At 41.1% G+C, this 26,193-nt stretch overlaps 1 gene segment (V, D, J or C); it reads right to left on the reverse strand.

Annotated features, from left to right (window-relative positions):
- Positions 1-279: 279 nt before the first annotated feature.
- On the reverse strand, positions 280-19,191 carry LOC132381569 (Ig heavy chain C region-like). The segment is given in 7 exon segments: positions 280-864; positions 1,236-1,556; positions 7,604-7,921; positions 9,858-10,160; positions 17,353-17,414; positions 18,583-18,961; positions 19,090-19,191. Coding segments are annotated over 7 exon segments (1,809 nt in total).
- Between the last annotated feature and the right edge of the window lie 7,002 nt (positions 19,192-26,193).

A 26,193-nucleotide genomic window follows, 5' to 3' on the forward strand; every position in this document is an offset into this window, starting at 1 on the left:
ATTTGCCTTATATCGTTACCTCTCTCGTCTCCCTGCCATACATGCGACATGAGAAAAGGCAAGAATAGAAGTATACCATATATATTAATGAAGCTAATATTAAAAAAATGAATAATGTTTTACTCTTAAGAGCAATGATATGAACACATATGTGGAAGCCAAGTTTTCATTCTGAATTTATTTCAATATAATGTGTCGTACAGAATAAATCGCTATCTGCTATCTATCCCGCGACTTGCTAGCATCTAAAAAGTACTACATTTTCAGAATCAGCGTAAGGTTAAAAATATTCTAATGCTATCGAGAGCTCATCACAGTGTTATCGAACAGATGAAATTAATGGAATATTTCATTTACGATGTGATAATCCGAAGAGCGAATGCTATGCGTGTTCTACAGTAAATCAGCAAATCGGAAACTCAAACAGCAACGCAGTAAAAAAGAAACACTTCCAAGCTACTAGTCATCAAATCAAGGATGATTAGACGCACGATTTAAAGCTGTCAGTTAGAAGAACTGACACGTTAACTAAAGTAGGTTTACCCCGCGATTTATTAATACTTCTGACTATATTTGTTTGTAGCGACGGATGTCCAACCAAACAGCTATAGGTGGTTCCTTTCTCCCAGTCTTCTGCGCTGATCCTCAGTTTGCTGGTGAGCGAGTTAGAGCCGTTTTCCGTATCGCTGTTAAACTGGATGGAGAATCCCGAATGCAAAAGGGTGTCATTAGCCATCCAGCCGACATATATATCTTCCGGATAAAAACCGGTCACCAGGCAAATTAGGGTAGCTGCTTCCTCAGCTAGAATCTCCTCAGCTGATGGGTACAAGAGGTAGGCTTTAGGGAGGTGCATTTCAGTAACTGGAAGGGAAAAAAAAAACATATGTTAAATTAGTTTCATCTGTGACTTGGAGATTTGTATCTTCACCAGACTCCGGATGTTCAAATATCAATAAACTCAGAAATTAGATCAGTTTTTCATCTCAAGACATATCGGCTCCAATATAAATAAGGTGTTATATTTGCTCTTTGTTATTAATATACCATGTATAGTTTTGCAGTTTTGTGCAGCTTCTTTTCTACGTTACGACGGGTGGACATTTTTTTTCTTCTGGATTGCTGTTACGCAACGGAATGGAGGAGATTATATTTTCAACTCTATTGATTAGTTCATGAATGTCTGCCAAAAAGTTTATGTGATGTGCCTCAAGACGGCAGTTAATTGCGCTTACCCTTGGACTTTTTGGTGGCGGTTTTCAGTGGTGTTGGCAGATCACGGTACTCTACGAAGCACAGGCATTCAGTTCCACTGTTCCACTCCTCTGCACTGATCTTCAGTTTGCTGATGATGACGGATTTACTTCCCCTCCACTCTGGACCGCGAGTCTCTACTCCGTTCATTCTCCGACTCCCATTTACTCGCCAGGAGACTGTGACGTCATGTAAATCTGTGTAAACCACTTCGCACACAATTGTTGCCCTCCGAAGCATCCAAATCTCTTCAAAGGAAGGCTTTTTTATGATGGCATTAATGTCTGCCACTCGGCATTCTTCTGGCAAAAAAGTGGGAATGGTTATATTCATTCTGTGATTGTTCAGATGTGGGTAATAACAACTATAACCAGGCCGGAGTAGCTCTTAATCCCACTACTATTCATTTCTCTGTGACATTTTTTTCTGCTTCGCTCATACAGCTATTCTGGCCTTATCAACCTGACTCCTCTATCTTCCTTGTCTGATATCCTCATTGATTCTCCCGATTATAGAAACAACAGCGCAAACAGTACACTGACATGACTTTAACAGTAAGTATTTTTCCCATTCAGGGATGCAAACGTTCCCCCTTAGATCTTCAAACTACTGAGGCTTCCTTCAAAGGTATTCACACAAAATGAGCAAAAGGTTTGTCTTCCAGTCCCCAGTGTGATTCTAAAAGAAGTTGATCGAAAAGAACTATTAAGCGGAAAGTTATACTCAGTTAAAACTGCAGTACTTTCTCCTTTATGGACAGAGTTGCACGCTCTTCGAAATAAGAAAACAAAATATAACATGCCACTGAATTCTAATAAAGAACATGTTGTGTGATCAGCATTCAATGCATCACTACTATACGAACCGACGACGGACGGCCAGTCCTTCAATATTTTCGGTCATATTTTGTGGGAATTACTCCACCAGGAATAGGAAAATTTGCCAGTAACGTGAAACGGAAGCGGCCACGTTGACTCCATAGGTTAACACGTGCCATAAAATGTAATGGAACCACGTATTCGAAGGAAGCGCTTCCACTTAATTGATCTTAACAATTATAAAACTCTACTGCGATGTATGAGCCGACACCTGCATTATTTACCACCCAACGCATTCCAGAAAAAATATAAACTGTGATATTAAAATACAGTAACATTTGGAGGATCAATTCAGTTTCAAAAGTGCACGAGCCTTTAGTAATTTTACGTTATTACTTTTGTTTCGATTCTTGATGCAGCTAGCAAGTTCATTGTTTACCTGTCTTGCATAGAAAATGTGAGCTATTTTCCTGAATTTCTTCAATGCTTCTGGTGAAGTATAATTTGCACAGCTGTAGTGTAGCGAGTTACAGAATATAAACCCATCGGAATTGAAGGGGAGGTGCCATCCTCTGTTTCCAAGTGACACCCGCGTATTTGAAGCCCATGTCCATCATGGTATTTTGTGTTTGGGTGATACTGTCAAAGTAGCACGGGTGAATAAAAGCAGTCCATTGTGTGCATGTTAAACAGTACAGCAACCATGTACCAGAAGCGAACCCTTTACGAGTTTACGGACCTAAAAGCTGCGGCGAACAGGATGCCACGGTGATCGATACTGGTGCCTCAGATACTCTGAATCTATTTCAATTATTTTACTGGGGGATATACTGTAATATGTCTGTTTGCTGGAAATACAAACTATGTGGAATCGTGGGCTGGGGGAAAGATTCTGGGAGAATTTGGTGGGATTTACACAAGATAAGTAAATTGTTAAGTGCTCAACAGATCGAGTGTTACGTGGAAAACTTGAGGATACCGACCGAGGAGAAATAAATATGACGATAGTATGTTTTATGAATGGTCGGAAACTGGAAAATGTTGGTGTTTGGAGTGGTCTGAATGTTCTTGAGCGTGAACCATTGAATATGCGGAGCAGATTGTTATAATTTATTTTAGTTATTGTCTAGAAATTATGTCGTAGAAATCTCACTTTGTAGTTGGTGCCAGCTTTAGGATCTGATATCGATCTTCCCGCAGGAAGACATGGACTGCTTCATTTGATGAGGCATTGTGATTGGATTTGTTCGATATGCTTACATAAACGATCATCTGTGCTTATCCTGGAAAGGAGTTCACTCATGAAGCCCCTGAAGGGTACTAAACTGCCCTAACCATCTAATACGACGACGTTACTGTGCTTGAATAATTGATTTTCATTATTTTCTTTGGTGCAATTAGTGGCTCCGACCTTTGCCAACCAACAACACGGAGCCACGGTAACGCGACGCTATTACCGCTCGGAACGTGATGGAGCTCGGAGTTTAATGCCTGCGCTGTTCTATAAGGAGTCTGTACTTTCTCCCCGTGGAAGGCACGGGTTTTCCCCATCTGCTCCAGAGTCAAAGAAAAACCGGGTTGGTTAGTTGGGATCATTGAGAAGCATAACTCGCATGTGTGTGTATCGCAATGGAAATCATGGAATTGCAGATGCATGAGAGAGGAGCTTGTCCAGGTAGATTGGAAGAGGATTATTGGCGGGGATAACGGCAGAGCAGAGATGGCTGAAGTTTCTGGGAATAGTTCCACAAGGCGCAGGATAGATATGTGCCACAGAGGAAGCAGTTCTCAAATGGCAGGTGCCGGCCTCCGTGGCTGACAAAGGAAGATAAGGACTGCGGACAAGCCAAGGAAAGGTCATATAAGGTAGCAAAAGGGAGTAGGAATTTATATGATTGGGAAGCATTTAAAATCAAACAAAAGATAACTAAAAAAAGCTATAAGAAGGGAAAAAGTGAAATTTGTGGACAGACAAGCCAATAATTTAAAGCAAGATATATAAAGGGTAAAAGAGAGGTGAGAGGTAATATTGGACCATTAGAAAATGATGCTAGTAAGGTAGTAATAGGGACAAAGAAATGTCAGATGAACGTAACGGGTACTTTGCATCTATTTTCAGTGTGGAAGACACTAGCAGTGTAGCAGAGGTCCATGGACATCAGGGAGCAGGAGTGAGTGTCATTGCTATTACAAAGGAAAAAAAGTGCAAGGCAAACTTAAAGTTATGTAAGTCACTTAGACCAGATGGGCTACATCCCAGAGTCCTGAAAGAGGTTGCTGAAGAGATAACGGATGCATGGGGCAGGATCTTTTAAGAATCACTTGATTCTGGCATGACTGAGGACTGAGAAATTGCAAATGTCACTCCACCCTTTAAGGAGGGAGGGTTATAGGCCAGTAAACCTAATCTCAATGGTTGGAAAAGTGTTGGAATCTGTTATTAAGGGTGAGGTTTTGAGGTCCTTGGAGACTGATGATTAAAAATAAGTCAAAGTAAGCGTGGTTTCTGTGAAGAGAAATCTTGCCTGTCAAATCTTTTAGAATTCTTCAAGGAAGTAACAACCAGGGTGGACAGAGGCGAGGGAGTGAAGTCATTTACTTGGACTTTTAGAAGGGGTGTGATAAGATACCACAATTGAGTCTGCTCAACAAGATAAAATCCTATCTCTTTACGGAAAAGATGCTGGTATGGGTTCCCGAATAGCTGACAGGCAGGAGGCAGTGAATGGGAATAAAAGGAGCCTTTTTTATGGTTGTCTGCCGGGGAATAGTGGTGTTCCTCACGGGTCAGGAATAGGACACCTGTTTTTCACATTGTTTATCAATGGTTTACATAGTGTAATTGATGGCTTTGTGGCAAAACTTGCGGATGATACGAAGAAAGGTGAAGGAGCACATAGTGCAATGCAGTTGCAGCAGGGCTTAGAGAAATAGGAATAATGGACAAAAGGTGGCAGATGGAAGAAAGTGTTGGGAAATGTATGATAACATATTTTGGTAAAAGGAACAATAGTGCGGACTATTATCTGAATGGGGAAAAAATTCAAATACCAGAGGAGCAGAGGGACTTAGATGTCCTCGTGCAAGACTGCCAGAAGGTTCATTTACAGGTTGAGCTTGTGGTAAAGAAGGGCAATGCAACGTTGGCATTTATTTCGAAGGGAACAGAATATAACAGCAAGGAGTTCCTGCTGAGCATTTATAAGGCACTAATCAGGCCGCACTAAAAGTATTCTTAACAGTTTAGGGCCCAATATCACAGAAAGGATGTGTTGTCATAGGAGAGAGTCCAGAGGAGGTTCCCGAGGATGATTCCAGGAATGACGGGGTAAATATATGGCAGCTTTGGGACTGTACTCACTGGAATTTAGAAGAATGTGTGTGGATCTCATTGAAACCACTCTAATGTTGAAAGGACGAGATAGGGTGATGTGGAAAGGATGTTTTCTATGGTAGGGTATCGAGCCCCGGATGGCACAGCCTCAACATTGACGGGCGTCCTTTTAGAACAGACGTAAAGAGGAATTTTTTTCAGCCAGAGAGTAGCAGATTTGTGGGATGCACTGTCACATAATGTGGAGTAGGCCGCCCGTGCATATAGTTAGGGTGGAAGTTGATCGTTTTCTGATCGTTAAGGGCATCAAAGGACATAGCGAGAAGGCAGGCTGATGGGGTTGAGTGGGATCCGGGATCAGCCATGATGGAATGGCGGAGCAGAGTCGATGGGCTGAATAGCCAAGTCGGTTCATTTTTCATGGTTATTTGGTCTTACTGTAAAAGTTAAACTGCAATTAGGTTAAGGTTAATCAAGGTTGTGCAGCTTTTGGTGTGGCGTGGCTCGAAAGACAAAAATGGCCTATTCCATGCTGTATCACTATATAATGGGATCTAATGGTCAAAGTAATTGACAGAACTATGTAAACTTTGCATCTTCCTGTGAATTACGTTTCAGTTTCTCCATAAAAAGGATACGTCTGAAATCCCTAAACTTCCCGTAGATAGTCGTGGATGATATTATGTTTTGTTGTGAGATCCAGGTCGAGGACCATTAACACCATGCGAGAGAAAAAACTGACAGTCGTCAGGTCGAAGGTGTTCCACTCAGACGTGTTTTTTTCCAGTCCAGGTCAGATGGCTGCTGACGGTACGGAGGATTTCAATACTTACTTTACTAATCGTGGAATTGAATTTAGGAATCGAGAGGTAATGTTGCAGCTATATACGAACCTGGTCAGAACCCTCTTGGAGTACTGTGCTCAGTTCTGGTCGCCATATTACAGTAAGGATGTGGAAGCCATAGAAAGGGTGCAGAGGAGATTTACAATTATGTCTCCTGGATTGGGGAGCATGCCTTATGAGAATAGGTTAAGTGAACATGGCCTTTCCTCCTTGGAGCGACGGAGGATGAGAGGTGACCTGATAGAGATGTATAAGATGATGAGAGGCATTGATCGTGTAGATAGTCAGAGGCGTTTCACCAGGGCTGAACTGGTTGCCACAGGAGGACAGAGGTTTATGCTGCTAGGGAGCTGGTACAGAGGAGATGTCAGGATAAGTTTTCTACAGTGGTGAATGCGTGGAATGGGCTGCCGGCAACGGTGTTGGAGGCAGATACGATAGCGTCTTTTAAGAGGCTTTTAGAAAGATACATTGAGCTTCGTAAAGTAGAGGGCTATAGGTATGCCTAGTAATTTCTAAGGTAGGGACGTGTTCGGCACAACTTTGTGGGCCGGAGGGCGTGTATTGTGCTGTAGGTTTTCTATGTTTCTATGACTTTCATCAGTTAATTGGACCTACATTTATTTATTTATTCTAAGATATAGCGCAGAATAGGGCCGTCCGGCCATTCGGGCAGCTCAGCCAGCAACTCTCGATATAACCCTGGCCTAATCACTGGACAATTTACAACGGCCAATTAACTTACTAACCAGTAAATCTTTAGACTGTGGAAGGAAATCGGAGTAATAGGAGGAAATCCACGCATTGCACAGAAAGGACGTACAAAATCCTTACAGAGAATGGTCCCACCCAATTATTCACGCCAACACATCGGAGACTCATCGTTAAACCATCCTGCGTTACCTGTGAATTATTAGTATGCTAATTCGTGTGTATTGATTATACTTTTATTGAGCTTAAAAAAGTTTGTTTACAAGTGTGGCCCATTAAACTATTTTCTTAGAATATAATCAGAAACGACAAGAATGGGCTCCATTCATATTGTCATTCAACAATTAATGTTTGTACATATTCCTTCAACTTTACCCTATTGAGCTCCCATTGGTGAGACAATTTAATATTATAATACATTTTGTCTTCGCAGGTTCAACAGTGATCCGTTTGCATCTTATGAATTTTAGTTGACGCTCATATATGTTATTTTAGCAGACCATCAGAGAGGTCTGATTACTACTATAGTACATTACAATGACCGTTCCACTCTGCTCATTGCAGGCGGTTGATGCTTTTTATCTTTTGTCTGGGATATCGAACACAGAATGGATGTGTGTATATTGGCAAACCTTACTTACCTTTCGGGGTCCTGATGTTTGCTTTCACAGTAGACTTTGAAGGTGGGTGCGTGACGACACAGGAGTATCTTGCGTCCTTCTTCCAATCGGCTTCAGTCAAGTAAAGGAGGCTTCTCGTGCTGAAGGTCATGTCCTGTTGAAGTGCCGTTGAGAAGCTGCTCGCGTTCGAGTAGAACGCGGCTCCGTCCTTCTGCCACAAAACGGTTATGTCATCGGGGTAGAATCCCGTTATCATGCATGTGAGTATAGCGATACTTGTAGTTTGAGTCTCCTCTGGAGACGGTGGCAAGAGGCGTACCTTTGGTTCCAATGGTTTGGCTGCAAGAGAAAGTCAACCAGTATTAATCTCCAAAAAACTGTCTTTCTGAAATGTGGTTGCAATGAAACAGTGCAAGTACTCAGCTGGACTTGCAGGATCTGCGGAGAAGAAACTGCTCTCCTTTCTATTTGACAAGCTTTCTATCAATACGCTTGTCAGTTTGTTTAAGACTCCATGGTGAGCAGCCTATTTGTTAGTGAGCTGCTAAGGGTAATGGTGACAATATCTTTCTCTTCGGAATTATGCTACGTGCGGCGTACCACAGTACTGTGATTTTTGTTGTCTGTGATAGAAATAACGATTTGCATGAACATATAGGAAATATAATTCCTGAGGTTATGTCTGACACTAAACTTACTGAATCGTGAAGTTTGGTGTCTACGCCTGTGACACGACACAGATCAAATAGAAAGTTACACGTTCGGCTGCAGGTGAACTTTATTGACTCATTATTAAGAAACTTTTATGAACAGAAATATACTGAAGTTCCAGCCCATAGTATACTGAAAGTGCCAGCACCGCTAGATGGAATGCTGACAAAAGAACATGACATACTTGCCTTCATAGATCAGGGTTTAGCAAGTGAAAGTTGGGAAGCTCAGTTTTAATTTTACCAAACACTCCTGCCCTCGCGTTTGAAATACGTGGTTCAGTACTGATCGTCACTTTATAAAATGAATGTCACTGCACTGGAACGAGTGGATATCATATTCAACTGCATGTTAATTGGACTGGAGAACCTCAATTATGGGGAGCAATTAGGTAGGCTTGTCTCGTTTTCTTTGGAGTGAAGGGAACTGAGGAGTGACCCGATAAAACCAGATACAATTATTAGCGACAAAGATAAGCTAAATTGACAACATCGTTCCTTATTGCCAGCTTGGAATCCAAAGAGAGCATATGCTTAAGTTAAGAGAAGGAGCTTTAGGGAAAGGTATATCAGAAGAAATTGCTAAGATCTTGATCGTGGTCACCATATTGTGAAATTATTTGGACGATCACTGAAATCGGAAAGACAAAGAATGTTTTTGTTACTGCACTTTGGATTGAGGTAGTCGTGAAACAGCATTTAACGTGGGTTTCCGAGGGACATGGGTTTCCGTGTTGTGTAATTTTATGACTCAACGACGATTGAGTGTGGTAGCACAGGGATACCGCTATTAGCATGTCTCACACAAAGCGCATTTAATCTAGGTTTTTCAATTCTCATGTCGATAAACACGTAGGTACTAGATACGTTGACTACTGTAATTTATTCCTAATGTGGAGGTTGAGGGTAGACTCTGTGAGGAGTTCTTGAAACTACAAAACAATTTTTAAAATGTACAATTCCTTAGTGCCGATGCGCACTCAGTTTTACTGGGCCGAAGAGGCTGCTCTTATGTTCTAGCACCATATGTCTCCAACATTTCTGTTAACATTGCATCGGGGGTATTTTATTGGTGACGTAATTGTCGCGATGCCCGTCTAATAACCGTATAAAATAGCCATATAACCATATCACTATTACAACACGGAAACAGGCCATCTCGGCCCTTCTAGTCCGTGCCGAGCGCTTACTCTCACCTAGTCCCACCGACCTGTAGTCAGCCCATAAACCTCCATTTCTTTCCTGTCCATAAACCTATCCAATTTTTTTTGAATAACAATATCGAACCTCCCTCTACCACTTCTACTGGACGCTCGTTCCACACAGCTACCACTCTCTGAGTAAATAAGTTCCTCTTCGTGCAACCCCTACACTTTTGCCCTCTAACTCTCAACTCCCCTGAGTCTTCCCCTGAATTTTGTATTAACTTCCGGCTCTACCAGAGGGCAACTCGCTCACAGTCATGCCTGCTTTGCTCTGCAATCTGCTGCCTGACATCCAGCAGTTTCTGTTCCTCTTTCTGCATCTGCACTACTTTGCAGTTCGATTGTTCATATTGCACCCACCTTTTGTGTTTCGTGTCCGTTTTGATAACGGAGTATCTAATTGATCGTCCTCCACCGAGCAGGAGTATTCTACCCCGCTGTCCCACTCGGCAACGCTGCTGGTCAAACGGCTGACTGTCATGTACTGGCTTCCAATCTTTGTTGCCTGTCCTGTTTGAACATCATCAGCCCTTTTCTTTCCACCCACTGTCCAGGAGATGGAAACCTCAGCTGGAGTTGTGGCGATCACTTCACACACCAGTGTGGCAGTTTTGTTTATCCACATTTCTTCAACGGTAGGATCTCTGAGTAACAATGCGAAACCTAGAACACAAAATTGAGGGGATGATTTATTGATGACGAACCTGAAACTTAGCAATGATTTCAATTTAATAATAAAGAAGGGTGAAGGGACTGATACATTCAGACTTTCCCTGAAAGGACGACAGTCATAAAATACCGGAGTGGGGAACGGGTCATTCGCTTGTGGCAGAATAGAGAGAGGTATGGAGCTAGCCAGAGTCGCAGACTGAGGGGGGACAGAACACAGAAAGCTAGATCGTGGAGGCGAATATTAGATGGAAAAAGGTGGCAAAATTTGCAGCGTCTAAGGACATTCCATGCAAGAATGAAAGACCAGTTTACACAAAGTTCAACTGTTTGAGTTGTCGAGTGGTTGCCTCGACTACTTTCTTCCATTAATTTATTTCTTTTCCAACATTATTATTGCATGCTGATTCCAGTCAGAGATATAACATATCCGTAAAATTTAATGTGCAACGAAATTTAAAAAGGATCGCAGAATATCTTTTCCCACCCCTTGCCCGTGCTCCTCTTTTAATCATTTATTATTATTATATTGTAACGTCCTTTACTGTGCCTATTGTCTTGTTTAGCAATTATTATACTGTCTTGCTCTGTTTTGTGCACTTTACAGAGTCCCGTTTAGGCCTGAAGTCTGATGTAGTTTTGTGTTGTTTCATGCAGCACCATGGTCCTGGAGGATCGTTGTTTCGTTTTAACTGTGTACTGCACCAGCAGCTATGATTGAAATGACAATAAAAGCTACTTGACTTGATTTGGATTCCTTAGAATCGTTTAGGATACACAAATTCTATTCGATACATTAACATGATCGGAAATCTATATTCACTGATGCAACATGAGATATTAAGACGACTGCTTCCAAGATTTGTTTGGAATTCTTACCTCTGATATTTCATGTTTGCTGACTAATCGTTCAGAATCACATTCCAGTCTGTTCCTTATCCAAACTTTATATTAACAGGCATCTCAATCTTTACTAGTCTCGTTCTTTTCAAAACGCTTTGATAAATGATCAGAATCCAACAACTGTAAAACTGAGGATGAAAATGGAAATATTCCACCTGTAAATTGGGAACTCCCTCTTACCTGACTCGGTTCGTATGTCTTTGCGGATATTGCCGCTCGTTGCAGAGTGGGATACGTGGCACGAATACACAGCACCACCGGCCCATTCAGTCAGCGGCACATTAAGCACACTTGCTGAGGTAAACGTTCTGTTTGATGTTTTAACCGGAGTACTGGTGGTAAAGGCAGAATGTACGGCTTGTCCGTTTTACTGCCAGATCACTGCGATGTTCTCAGGTAATTGTGTTTTCAACACAAAGCTACACTAGACTACGTGAAACGCTCATGACACAAATCAATTCCACAAAACCCAGTGCCTTTTGTTTGTCGGTTGCAGAATAGACAAGACTGATGTTTGGTGCGATCGGTTGCCTTGCTAAAATTAACAAAAACGAAAGACGTACTCTACTAATTTCGTTAGACACTTATCACTGTCCTGCAAAATATTAATCTTCAGAAATATCGTTGAAATGATTGGATTAATTTTACGTTGTTCTTCGTGACAACGTGTCAGGCATAATACAACTGCAATACTACTTAAATCTAGAACTATGTTAGCGCTTCTAAGACGTTTTGTCTGAAGGGGCGACTTAAACAACGGTATTTCATTCAGTATAGTTGTATCCGAGCTTGCAGTGAATATTTCGTGCACCTTGAATGGTACTTTATAATTACGCCTGATAAACCCTTGGCACGTTCAAAGGTACTCACGAAGCAACACAGAGAAGGAAGTTTGAAAACCTAGCTGCCAGAATAACAATCTTTCACTCAATGTCAGCAAGACCAAGGAGCGCATTATTGACTACAGGAGGAGAAAACCGCGGGGCCATGAGCCAGTCCTCATCTTGGGAGAGAATCACTAACTTCAAATTCCTCAAACTATCCTGACTCCAAGCTCATAAGTGTCATTAGAAAGATAAAGTCGCAGTAGAACTGCTTTCTTAGAAGTTTGGGAAGGTTCAGCATATCACCTAAAACTTTGCCAAACTTATGTCGATATGCGGCAGAATATACCTTTGGAAATTACATTGCCCTTGAGTGGAAAGCCTACAAAAAGGTTCTGGATACTGCCCAGTTCATCACGAGTAAAGAGCTCCACACCATTAAAAAACAACTACACAGATCGCTGTCGCAGGAAAGCCGCATTTATCTTCGAGGACCACCGCCATCCGTGCCACAATCTCTTCTCGCTACTGCCATCAGAAAGGAGGTACAGAAGCCTCAGGACTCAAAGCATCAGATTCAGAAACAATTACTACCCCTTCACCATCAGGCTTTTGAACAAAATATACCGTCACGTAATTCATTCACCTGGTACTGAGCCTTTCCCACAGCCCACAGATCACTGTAAAAAAAAATCTCATATTGTCAATATTTATTGTTTATTTATTTATTACTGTTATTTTTATTTACTTTTTTAAATTGAATTGCACAGCTTGTGTTTTGCCCATTGGTTGTTCATCTTGATATGTACCTGTTTTCATTGATTTTATACTGTTCAATAGTATCAATGAAATTCATTTAATGTGAATACCACCAAGAAAATTAATTTCAGGCTTGTATATGATGACGTATATGTACTGTGATTATACTTTGAACTTTGTACTTTGATGATCATGATATACATAATACTCACAGAAAAAAATATGAGCAGGGCACTGCACCTCAGTGTGATATGGCAATTGTCCCGTATTGGACCGCAAAGCACTCCAGCGGGTGGTGAAAACTGCCCAGCGGAATATAAGCACCCAGTTGCCCACCATTGAGAACATCTACCATAAATATTGCCTGGGCTGAGCTAGAAGTATTATCAAGGATGCACCTCAGCCAAGCCATGGACTTTTTACTCTCCGCCCATATGGTAGGTGCTACAGGAGCCTCCGCTCCCGCACCTGTAGGCTCAAGAAGAGTTTCTTCCCTGAGGCTGTGACTCTGCTGAACCTCACATCACAGCGCTAAGCAGAATTGCACCCATATTGACCTGTCGAAGTACTTTTATATTTGTATGCTGTAACACTTACTTTTTCTTCACGGGTATTTTGTAAATAATACTATTCTTTCGCACTTCTGGTTTGATGCTAATTACATTTCATTGGCTTTGAACCTGTACTCGGCACAAGGACAATAAAGTTGAATCTAATCTAATCTAATCTGAAACGTTACCAATCTGTCCATAGCGCACCACACTATATTTTATAATCTGCACAATTACAATTTTCTCACTCTGCATCTTGCTGTTGATGAGTGTTCAGGTGCACTGAATGTGGAAATCAACATGGCAAGTTTACAGTGTGCCCGCTGAGATGAACCTGGAATTAGATAACTTTGATCATTATACCACATTAATTCTCCAAGTCCACCTTTCCCATTAAACATCCTGTTTTACACTACGAGAGACAATTTCCGGTACCCGGTGGGATGAAACTGAAGCAAACTCGTGAAATGCGCCGTTTGTGTCAAATCAAATTAGCCAGGAACGTGCTGGGCAGCCTGCAGCAAACACTGTTTCCGGCGCCGACATAACATGCTCACACTCACTAACCCTAAGCATACGGCTTTGGAATATGGAAGAAAACCGGATCACCTGGAGAAAGCACACAATGTACAAACTCCTGACAGACAGGAATTCAGCCCCAATCTTATAGCCGACATTGTAATAGCGTTATGCCAAGAGCTCGCTAGAATCACGTGGATATGTGTTGGGTCCCGAATATTTATAATTAGTCTAAACGATAAGGACGAAGGAAACGTGGATATTTAGAAAGAGGTTTGGAGAAGCAGAAGGCACATGGTAACTCAACAGTTAGCACAATGCTATTGCAGCTCGGCCGGTCTTAATTTGGAGTTAGATTCCGGTGCCATGTCTAAGGAGTTTGCTCGGTCTGCCCGATACCGTGTGGGTTTCCTCCCGATACTCTCATTAACTCCTATAGTTGAAAGACAGAGCAGTTAGTAAATTGTCCTTTGATTAGGTTAGGGTTAAATAGGAGAGTTACAGGGTGGCGCTACTAGTTGCAAAAGGAAGTCCTTTCTGTGCTGTATCTCTGAATAAAATGAAAGCAACAAACGAAAAGAAAAGGAACAAGTGTTTCGATCTACCGAACGTGTGCAGAAATTGTACCAGTTACTTACACTGATTCTACATGAATCTATTTTGGTTTCTTCGCCTCCACAAGCCCATCAATTCCACCCAAGTTCTATCATTGTTCTAAGCACTGTGAACGATATTCTTTTGAAAATTAACTAACGAACTGTACGTCATTCGGATGTGAGAGGAAACTGGAGCATAAATATGAGGTCCCTCTTTTATGACAGAGTCCAGGTAAAGTTATCTTTTCTATTGTATTGTATTACAGATATTGAAAACACTTATACGCAGTAGAAGGATGTTGCCATACTTTTTATGGAGAGATGGATGCGTACATACAAAGGGCAATCACACATCACGGGTGGGAAGTGAAGGATAGAGCACAGAATAAGACTGACGACGGTGAAGTGGAGAAGTAGGATTAGCGACAGCATGGCCATGTCCCATTTCATAATTTGTATATTTGCATTCTTGCCTTGAATGTTCATGTCAGCAAAGGAGTCAGAAGCCACTGATGAATAGAGCTGGTGGGTAGATTTAATTAAATCGTTGGACCAGTTGAGGGTAGTGGGATGAGGAATCACATCCATAATGTTGCTGGGGTGATGAAGTCACTGTCTGAAGGGTGCGTGCAGGAAAAAACCGTGATCCTATTTGGAAAATACATGGATTCCTACATTTTGCAGGATGGACGAGGTTGGGCTCATATTGGATATTATGAGATTAAAAGCGTCATCCATTCTGGGCCTTCTCACGCATGCCTGTGCTAATAGCCACCTCACAATCACCTGCGCAGTTTACCTGAGGTGCGAAAGTGAACAAATATAAACGAGGAAGCGACAATAAGAGCAGTCATTGTGTGAGTGGACCAGTGTTGGAGTGCGGAGGATCTGACTCACTAGTCTTGAGCGACAAAGCGCTTGGGCAAGGCAAGTACCTGGTTATTTTCTTCTTCTACAGTCTTCCTCGATTGGTACAGAGAGCAGTGAGCATTGCTCCATGGACGTGTTGTGTTCTTTGTGTGAGAAGTGGAACCCTGGGAGACCTCCAGCCTTCTGGATAACCACATCTGTTTCACCGAAATGCAGCTCCTCAAACAACGTGTTATGGAACTGGAGCGGCATGTCGTTGACCTTCGGCTCATACGGGAAAATGAGGAGGTGAGATATAGAACCTACAGGAAGTGGTCACCCCGAAGCTTGGTGACTGTCAGGAGAAGGAAACAAAATGGGCAGCCAATGCAGAATACCTCAGTGGCTGTTCCCCTCAATAATAAGTATACCACCTTCGGTTGTGTGTGTGTGTGTGTGTGTGTGTGTGTGTGTGTGTGTGTGTGTGTGTGTGTGTGTGTGTGTGTGCTGCACTACGACGACCTATCAGCAGGGGTGATACCGCAGCGCAGTGATAGGGTTTCTGGCACTGCATCTGCTGCTATGGTTCAAAAGGAAAGGGGGCAGAAGAGGACTGAACTAGTGATAGGAACAGTTGACGCCAGAATCTATGGACACGATAGAGACACACAGATGGTATGTTGGTTCCTAGCTGCAAGTTTCAGAGACTTCTCAGAATGGATCCAGAGGATTTTAAGTGGGGAAGATCAGCAACCAGAAGTCTGGGTACATAGTAACACCAATGGCATAGGTACGAAAAGGGAGGAGTCCTGAAGAGAGAATTGAAGCTGCTAAGTAAAGCTGAAAAGCAGGACCTCTAGTGTTGTACTGTACTCTCTGCAGTTCTGCCTGTGCTACGCCACAGTGAAATTCAAAACAGGATGGTCTAGCAGATGAACGTATGGTTGAGGAACTAGTGCAGGGACACTGTTGAAGATTTATGGATCAATTTGATCCCTTCTCGATGACCAACACAATAGGAGCGTGTTTAGGGACCAGTATACTTGCGGGAATGCTTACAAGAGCTGTTGAAGAGGGTTTCAACTAACTTGGCGAGGTGATGGGAGACGGTGAGATAGTGCTGAGGAAGTGGCAGCTGGTATGCAAGCAAAGCAGTTTGCAGTGGGATTTTCAAGGTGGTCAGATAGATGGGCAAAATTACAGTCAGCGAGTTGCAGTGTAACAGGGGGACAAATGGAAAAATGTTGACGAATACTGGACAGAAGATCTTATATTTGAATGCACGCAGTTTGCGAAATAATGTAGATGATTTGTAGCGCAGTTTGAGACTGGCAGATATGACGATGTCGGCATCACTGAGTCATGGCTGAAAGAAGATTATAGTTGGGAGCTTAACGTCCAAGGATACATCTGGTATGGAAAGAACAGAAAGGTAGGCAGAAGTGATTCTGTTGGAAAAAAAATTAAATTCAGTCCTGAGAAAGAGGTAATATAAGATCGAAGATGTAGAATCGTTATAGGGAGTTTAAGTGGTTTTTAGACGACGATATGTGTTTCTAAATAAAATATATTTTATTCTATTCCAACACTGTATCAAGTTGTTTTCACTACGAGTTTATGATACAACTTCTCTGCCAAGTATCAAATGATTAAAAGACAGTTTATATTTCTGGCGACCCCTTTGTGCACTATTTCATCTTCAAACTTCTTTCGCATTTGGGTTCACTTTACACACTCAATGTTCATATATTTGAACTAATAAAGAGGTTTTCTCTAATGTAGTTGGCGCACGGCAATGTAGGTCATGTCTGCGACAGTGGGAAGCTAATCGGCACTCAAATATACAAATATATGAAAAATCGCATCATATCAATGTATCAGGTAACACTTTAAAGTTACTGTCGGGGGAGGCGTGCAGCAGGTCGAGGGGAATTGACGCGCTTCGATTTGTAAAAATACTCCAAGTTCAATTTTCTTCTTTTAAGCCAACGAAAGAATTATCATGGGAGGAAAGGCAGGTATTTAACTTCTTCTGGGACATCTCAGCGAGTTAGCATTCTTCTATTTGCAAAAGTACATTATGATATTGCACTACACCGTTGGTATCCATTAAGTGAGAATCTAATTGCCCTTCTCATCGAGGAAATTATGCGCTTGCCCAAAATGTAATAAAAATGTATCTTACCAGCTTTCACAGTCAGCTTTGTGCCACCTCCGTACGCAGTACACAATGATTTACTTCCTATTCATCCCAATGCGGAAAGCGATCATTAAAAGTAAACTATAGGGTAGGTCTTCCAGAATAAGACAGAAACAAAAGGCTGAACAATATATTCTATTTGTCAATGGGTTTCAATTTCTTTCAGTTTTCATCTGCCTTTCTGTTTATTCGGTGCATTAAAAGGGATTGTGATATTGAAACGGGAATTTTGGTGATTAAGCACCAAGGAATGTAGGTGGAATTCAACCCAAAGAAGAAGTACCTTTTTAAAATTATGCCGAGCAACATCGATGAACGTAAAGGCACAGTTTGTAATCCCACTTACAAATCGACGAACAAAAAGAACCGTCCCGGAGGTTTGTGCTATGGCTTAGACGACTGTGGCACTGTTTTGACACATCGTTTCACGTGAGCACAATAACCTCACTGTTGTAAATAGTGTATAAATCCGTCAAGTAATCCTATACCTCCATGATATGAGGGAACTGGACATGAATGAAAAGTTTTTATTGGCTTCCGTCGATAATAACTCTCAGCCAGGCAGATATCAAGGAAAATATCAAGCTTTGTTATTGATATGATTATAACATTTATACTGCAATTACACAAATATATAGAGCAAGGCTGCATTTTGCGTACCAGTGTCTGGCAGAGGCACAATGTTCGGCAGTGAAAAGTTTTAGTCGCTGTCTTGCATTCGTTTTGCATTAAGAATTGCGGAGGAGATTTATGTATGACGGGGATTGAAGATTCATCACTGTGACACATTGCTGACACAGTCATTGATGCTAGTACTAAAAGTTTCCTTGTACATCAATACAAGATCATGTGGTCAAGGTGCAAATTACAATCTTGCTTAACGCCGTTTCTATTCCGCACAGCTCCTTTTATAGCCAATAATCCCTCGAAAATGGCGTCTGCATTGTACAGTTCAGAAAAGGGTTAGCATTGTCCTTTCTCCAATCACCAAATGCATTGGTGATTTTTGAATTGCAGAGTCCATGCTTTGGATCACTGTGGCAGTTGCTGTCTGTCACAGTGGTTCATTCAATAGCAATAATGTCTCCATTTGCATAACTCTGGAAGGACAAAGTGATGCTGCACCTCCAACTGTGCCCACTTGGATATGTGCGGCAGAGTGACTGTCGCTAACGTTTTATAAACCAACCTTCGCTCTACAATGGAATCCGTTACAGCTCAGCAATTTTCTTCCCCAAAAGACCGAAGCATTCATAGTTTCTCGCGTGAAAGATTTTCCAACGTATTTGAATAGGCTTGTGCTCAACTTTGTTACTGTGGTAGTGGAGAGCATGGCAGAAATACGTTGCTGTGTCTTCAGCAATTAGATTCGTGATCTGCAAGGAAAAGGACTTTGCTGTCTTGTTGACAGATTCTGCATATCGTCCTCCAATCGATAAGCTTTCATTATTGGTTTGACCGGGTCTTTGGCGGTACCAATATGTGCTATTCAGGTCACAGGAAGCATTTTTTAAAACACATTTGATGTTCAGATTTTCGCCTGTTTGTTTTGTTGTTTCTCTTGGTGTCTGTTCTACCCATGCACTGAAGGCATCTGAAGGGAAGAAAACAAACTTAATCATCACATATCTGAAGCAGCACAGGATGTAACCAAAAATGAAATTTGTTTACTCAACGGCAAAATAGTAATCATTATTCTCTTTAAAAATGAACTGCACGTACCCGGTAACCACGCTAAAAATATCAGAACAAACAAAATATTCATGGTTTCTTCTCCACCAGAAAGCGTGTTAAGCAGAGAAGGTTCCAGACATCAGCGTCGGCTGTCTGTGCAACCTTGTGAAGGAGCAAAGACTTTATAAGCCTCGAGAGTCTGGGCTCATTTGCATAATGCAGAAGGCGTATTAACTGTGATTATAGCTCGATTAATGATATTCATTATATCCGATATTTCCATAATTACATCGGTGAAATATTTGAGCACAAACGTATTGATAGAGATAGAGAGAAAGATCTCCATCCGCAGTGAATGTATTTCCATTCTTCCTTGCTTTATTATCTGGAGAGAGCTTCAAAAATGTGTTAAAAGCATCCATGAGTAACCATCAACTTGAGACAGCAAATGCACTAAAAGCCATTCGTTTAATCACCATGAATAACTAAATAATATTCCTGTTGTTGCACATTGCTGTCTTGCGGTCCTTCGACTGTTCAACATTGGTAGTCAACATGAATCTGAGGCCTGCAGTAGTTAGAAAACTGACCCTAAGTTTATTGTCCATGGTAGTCTCTTAGAAATTAGTGACCTCGCTTGCAGTGTATGTGCGTAATAACGAAGCAACACACAAGATTCTGGAGGAATTTGGCTAGACAGAAAAAATTACTGCGAAAAAAGAATTCAGATATTCAGAATTTAGGGCATTAATCCAGGTCATTTATGGTCAGGGAAAACACCAGAGGTAGATTTAGGGACGAAGATCCTGTCAGGTGGTTTACCTTAAAGATATTTCTTCGAAATTCGAATAACGTGGCAAAATACGACACACGCTCCATTATGAAGTGAAGGGAAGAAGTAGATGGGCAACGAATGTGAATAATTATCAACCTCCGAAGGTCGATGTTACTCATAAAACTGTGTAACTTGAATGGAATATACAACTTCTAAGGAACCTTCGATGGCGACAGGCGTGGGAAATTTAGACAATTAGAAAAGTAAAGCATCCATAATGTTTAGGAGGATAACATCGAACACTGATACCGAGAAAATATAAAGAATACCGAAAAGACGTTCAGTATTAAATTAGGAGACAGAGGGTACTATAATCGTATTTGGGCAAGGCGGACATATGTATCAAAAGGCAGGGGATAACTAGGACGAGGATAGATCCAGTGATAGAAAAAGTAGAAAGCATGTTTTTGGAGAGACAGCAGTGCGGTTCTAAATGTGCATTTTGCGTCAGTTTTCACCAAGCAGAAATCTTTACAGGATAGTGAGATCAAAGTGGAGCATGCTAAGATGGTAGGAAATTTTAATAAAGAAATAGGTAACGTTAGATCACTTTAAAATCATTACATTGAAGTCTTCCGGAGAGAGGCGATAGGTGCAATTACCGTTGACCAACAACTTTGTTTAGGTTCAGGTTCATTGTCATTTGACTGTACAACCCAAAAAAATATAACATTCAGTACAGCGAGACAACAGTGCTTCAACACAACAGATATCACACAGCACGTCAACCAATGTATTATACGATAAATGAGTTAATAAAATATAATTGGAAGTGTATCTTGTAAAACGCAGCGCAGGTAACCAGTAAACAGCTCTCAGTCCTAGTAAAGGGACCCCAGTTGTGGCAGAGTATTCATAAGTCTCACAGCCTTCAGGTCAAAAGATGTTAGCCTGTCTGGCAGACCTATTCCTGACGCTTATTTACCTCCTTCCAGATGGAAGTGGGAGTTAAAGATTGTGGGTTGGGTGGTATTGATCCACAAAAACGCTTCTGCTGAAGGTCATATATGAGTTGGGCTTGCTTGTGGGTGACCCCCAATGATCCTTTCAGCTGTTTTTTTTGTCTTGTGATCTTGCACCCTGATGCCTTGGAGCTTTGTTACCACACAATGATGCAGCCAATATGACCCTCGATGGCACTTCTGTAGAAATACGTTAGAATGGCAGCGGGAGCCTTGCAAGTCTCAAGTTCGCATGAAAGAGCTGCTGTGCCTTCCTAACTAGTGAATTGTTGTTGGACGTCCAGGATAGATAGTAGGTTATGTGCACACTGAGAAACTTTGCGCTGTTGTACATCTCTCTCCATGGCACTGCCAAAGGTGTGCAATGGATAGAGGTCCACCTGTGCCTTCCTGAAGACCATAATAATCTCTTTTGACTTATCCACCTTGAGACTCAAAATATTATTCTAGCAACATTTGACATGCCTCCATACCCCATCTCTGAATGCTGATTCCTGATTGTTGCTGATGAAGCCATCCACTTTAGTACCATCAGTGAAGCTGGGGAAGAGGGTTGAGATGAATCAGACAGTGCAGCCGTGAGCCTGAAGCATGAAAAGCAGGCTGAGAATACAACCATGGGGGCATCAGTGCTCAGCATGATTGAGCTTGAGATGTTCCAGCCAACACGGAGTGATTGGGGTATTTCCATCAAGGCGTCCAAAGTCCAGTTACCGAGAGGGGTGTTGAGTCCGAAAGTGGACAACTTAGCCGCCAACTGCTGAGGGATGATAATATTAAACACCGAGCTGCAGTCAATGAAAAACATTCTGTAGTACGAGGCATTCTTTTCCAGGTGGACAAGACGGGCTGAGTCTATGGCACCATCAATGGCTGATTATGCATTATTAGCTCAATTAGAATTAAAGGTTCTGATTATTAACATTAACAATCAAATAAAACGACTTGAACATATTATCATAAGCGTAGTATATAAAAGCCAGATTAGTAATCATTATAGATTTTGTTTCTGTTTGACCCATCATTATAGATCGTAGGATTTTTTTTTTTATTTTACATTGGTACAGTGGCTTTAGTAGTTTCAAACTGATATACTCTGGAAATCAGTTCAACTTGACGAAATATAGGGGAAAAACTAACGATGAGACCCAAGTCGTCCTTCTGAACATCTCAGATTAAAGATTCAATCACAAATAAGAGAAGATCTGCAGATGCTGGAGATCCAATCAACACACATAAAATGCTGGAGGAACTCAGCAGGCCAGACAGCATCTGTGGCTGTAACCCGGAACATTGACTGTACTTTCCATGGATGCTGGTTACCTGCTCGGATTAACGACTGTTGTAGTGAAAATGAATTTTGAAATTATGTCTTGACAACGGATAGATTGAAAGCAGCAGTCTCCTGCAGATTACGAATCTAAACTGTGGCTCGCTGATTAAAAGGTTATATTTCAGTGAATTGCGTATTAATCAAGGAAAGTTTAGTAGATTAAATGCGCGAATCAGAACATATCTTCATGTTCAACATATGCTTGGAGAGCAAAATGAAGGGAAGACTCTGCGTTCTTCCGAAGAAAGATTGATGTGAAGAGAAATGTCTCCCTTGCTCTGGGTACAAATCAGAATAAACTTGTTATCCTACTTCACCAAATCCCCAAATTACTACTTTTCGGAATATAGAATGCATAATACGAAGAGTGTTTCAAACAATAATATTCATCACTTTTGTATTCCAACTTTGCAAAAAGCTCTTGGAATCTATGATGATTTCACACAAAAGTTGATATTGTAATTCTTTGAGGAAATTTCTTCCATGCCTTATGGTCTTTTATATCTAAAGCGTTGAACTTTAAAAACGATGTGTACCAGATAATCAATCAAAAGGCCCTCCCACATACCTTTCTCAACTCTCCAAAACAAAGTGATACTTCTCACACTGTCCAAAAATTTTATTTATTTACCCACATCCCTGTCTACCTCCGAAGCTCGTTACTCGCATGTTTATTCTTTACTACATTCTGGAATATTAATTCCTGTTAGTGACAATCGACTGAATAAATTGCACGGACGAGGGAACCAAGATTGGAGACCATGTTACGTGATAAAGCTGCGCCAATTTCTTGGCGCTATTTAAGGTTGCCGATTCGTCTAACGGGCACAACAAAATACTTTATTATCACTTGAAACTAATTGTGCTATCCACTTCAGTGCAATGGCTAAAGAGCAGAAAGATTTGAAAGCAAATTGAAACCAATATTCATAATTTTCACAGTCTAACAAGAATACTTTCGATTGATGATATTGCCGTGACTTTAAATATGTTTATTCATGCAAAAACCTAGTCTATTTCTTAATTGTTGGTACCATATTATCACTGTCTTGATGTAACGAGGTTGATGCTTCAAAGCACAACATGGAGATTTGTAAAAACATTCGCTATTTCGCTACAACATTGTGTCATGAAGGAACTGCCCAGTAAAAAATTGTAACATGTGGAAGAACAGATAAGTGACCCCTGCCCACCTATCTTCAGTTGCCATCCGTTATCGCCCATCTGTTCTGTATTGATGACCGCAACATCTGAGCGGGTTTGCCCCGTACTGCATTTAGAAGGAGGTGTTCACTTAAATTTCAGGAAGTAAAACTATGGGATGAATTAGTGAATACAATTATACCACAGGGTGGCAGATAGAATAGGTGGGCGGAGGCGACAGGATTCTTGTACAGCTGTTTCAGTGAACGGAGCTCCACCTGCACTGCGTTGAAAAATCAAAGTTATAAGAATATTCAATGGGCATTCACAGTGATGGTGGACAAATGTAAGCATTTGATTTAATTGAGATTTTAACCTGTGGCTTCTCAATACATTTAGCTTGTACGGTGGCTTCGGAACTAATACAGTGATCAGTTTGTAAACGCTCTCCAATAAAATTCAGAAAGCCCTATAGTCCCAATATTGTTTCTGGGCTCCAAATAAACACTGAGCAAATTTTTAAAACTCTGCTTCTCCAAAGAGTGATGGAATTGCTAACGGAAAACAAGAAGATGGCAGATGATTTGGTAAAATATATATTTTGTGTCAGAGGTTACACTCGAGAAAGTGTCGGAGAGCAAAAAAATGTAAAGGATGGGATCATTCGTGACAATTGCAATTGGCAGGCTAACAGTACTTAAAGAATTGTTGGAGCACGGAACGGCAAGTCTCTGGGTTTGACAGATTAGTCGAAGAGATGGAAAATAAGTGGCTTGTAAGACGGCTTTTGACTTTTCAATAACAATTCCAACGTAGTTGTGATTTCAGTGAATAGACCTAAAGTTCAATCAAATATGCCAATCAAATGCATCAAGTACATGAAAAGAACTCTTCGCATTTGTTCAGATTTTCAGTATTCTATATGGAAAAAAACTACTATCAATGCAGTCCTGGGCCCCAACTCTTCTGCAGATTTTTTCAGGTTTTTGAAATGTGATTTCAAGGAATGTGTATCTCAAGGAAGGTACGTGTAACCCTTGTTACTGCTTTGCTCAAGAATGGAGATGGCGATAATTTGGAAATAATAAATTGGTGGGTCTCATGACAGAGGTAGGGAAACAAATAAGATGATTCTTAGGGACAGAATTTATGAGCATTTGGAAAAACATGGCCTAATTATTGATGTTCAGTATGGTGTTGTGCAAAAGCAGATCATGTCTGAGTAACATCATTGAGGTTTTCGAGAAGATGGAGATGAATGGTACAGATGGAGACAGAATAGGTCTGCGTAGGTTCAGTGAGATATTCGACCAGACCATTCTTCGGAATCTTGTATAGAATATTAAGAAGCATTGCATCCAGAGTGACCTGGCCGTTTGCATTAATAATTCTTTTGCCTACAGAAGACAGTGTGTAGTAATCAATGGCTCTTATTCTAGTTGCAAGTATGTCACTAATGTTATTCTGTTCTAGGACTTTCGATGTTTGTGGTTATATATACAATCACATCGTTTTAACACAACCGTAGATGGGGGAATAGTAAATTTGTAGATGGCAGGAAGGTAGGTGGTATTATGGATAATACAGAGGCTTGCCAAGTGTTAGAACAGAAAATTGATCTATTGCAGAAATTGCAGAGAAAACTCAGACAGAGATTTAGCCCTGCAAATATAGATGCTGCACTCTTGAAGATCTAAAGTAAAGTCCCATCCACACGTTTAGCGACAGGACCCTTTCAAACTTTGAGGTACGGAGCGATCATGGGAATCCATGCCGACATCTCACAGTTGCAGCCCATTTGATAGGATAGTAAAGAAGATAAATGTCATGTTTGTCTTCATTAATCAGAGAACTGTGTTCAAGCATCAGGAAGTTATGTTTCAGTAATGCAGAACAGTTTCATTACAATGCTGTCTGGATTAGAGGGTATGGGGTATAAGGAGAGCTTGGGAAACTGAAATTGTTTACTCTTGACTAACGTGGCAAGAGAAAACCTGAGAGCACTTATAAAATTATGGGAAGCATAGAAAGACAAAGTAGCAGAAATATTTTCCACAGGATCGAAATGTGTAGTGTTAGAGGATATATATTTAAGCTGTGAGGGAAATTTGAATAGACATTCGGCGCATGTGTTTTGTATGGAGAGTGATGTGTGGAATCCTCGACTAAGGCTGATGGCTAAAATAGATACAATGGAGATGTTCAGGATGGTCTTGCTCAGGCACATGAAAATACAGGGAATTCTGTGTGCGTGTATGCGGGCGGGGGGCGTTGAATCATGTGCTGGCCGAACGGATGAGTATAATTATGCATTATTAGCTCAATTAGAATTAAAAGTTCTGATTATTAACAGTAAAAATCAAATCAAATGACTTGAACTTATTATCATAAGCGTAGTATATAAAAGCCAGATTAGCAATCATTATAGATTGTGACTTTGTTTGACCCATCATTATAGATCGTAGGTTTTTTTTTTAAATTTTACATTGGTATAGTGGCTTTAGTAGTTACAAACTGATATACTCTGGAAATCAGTCTAAGTTGGCGAAATATAGGAAAAATCTAACGATGAGACGATAATCGTCCTTCTGAAGATCTCAGATTAAAAATTCAATCACAAATAAGAGAAGATCTGCAGATGCTAGAGATCTAAGCAGCACACATAAAATGCTGAAGGAACTCAGCAGGCCAGACAGCATCTATGGCTCTGACCCGAAACATTGACTGTACTTTCCATGGATGCTGCCTGACCTGCTGAGTTCCTCCAGCATTCTGTGTGTGTTGCTCGGACTAACGACTGTTGTAGTGAAAATGACTTTTGAAATGATGTCTTGGCACCGGATAGATTGAGAGCAGCAGTCTCCAGTACATAATGAATC

This window comes from Hypanus sabinus, chromosome 26 (assembly GCF_030144855.1).
Source record: "Hypanus sabinus isolate sHypSab1 chromosome 26, sHypSab1.hap1, whole genome shotgun sequence".
NCBI lineage: Eukaryota > Metazoa > Chordata > Chondrichthyes > Myliobatiformes > Dasyatidae > Hypanus > Hypanus sabinus.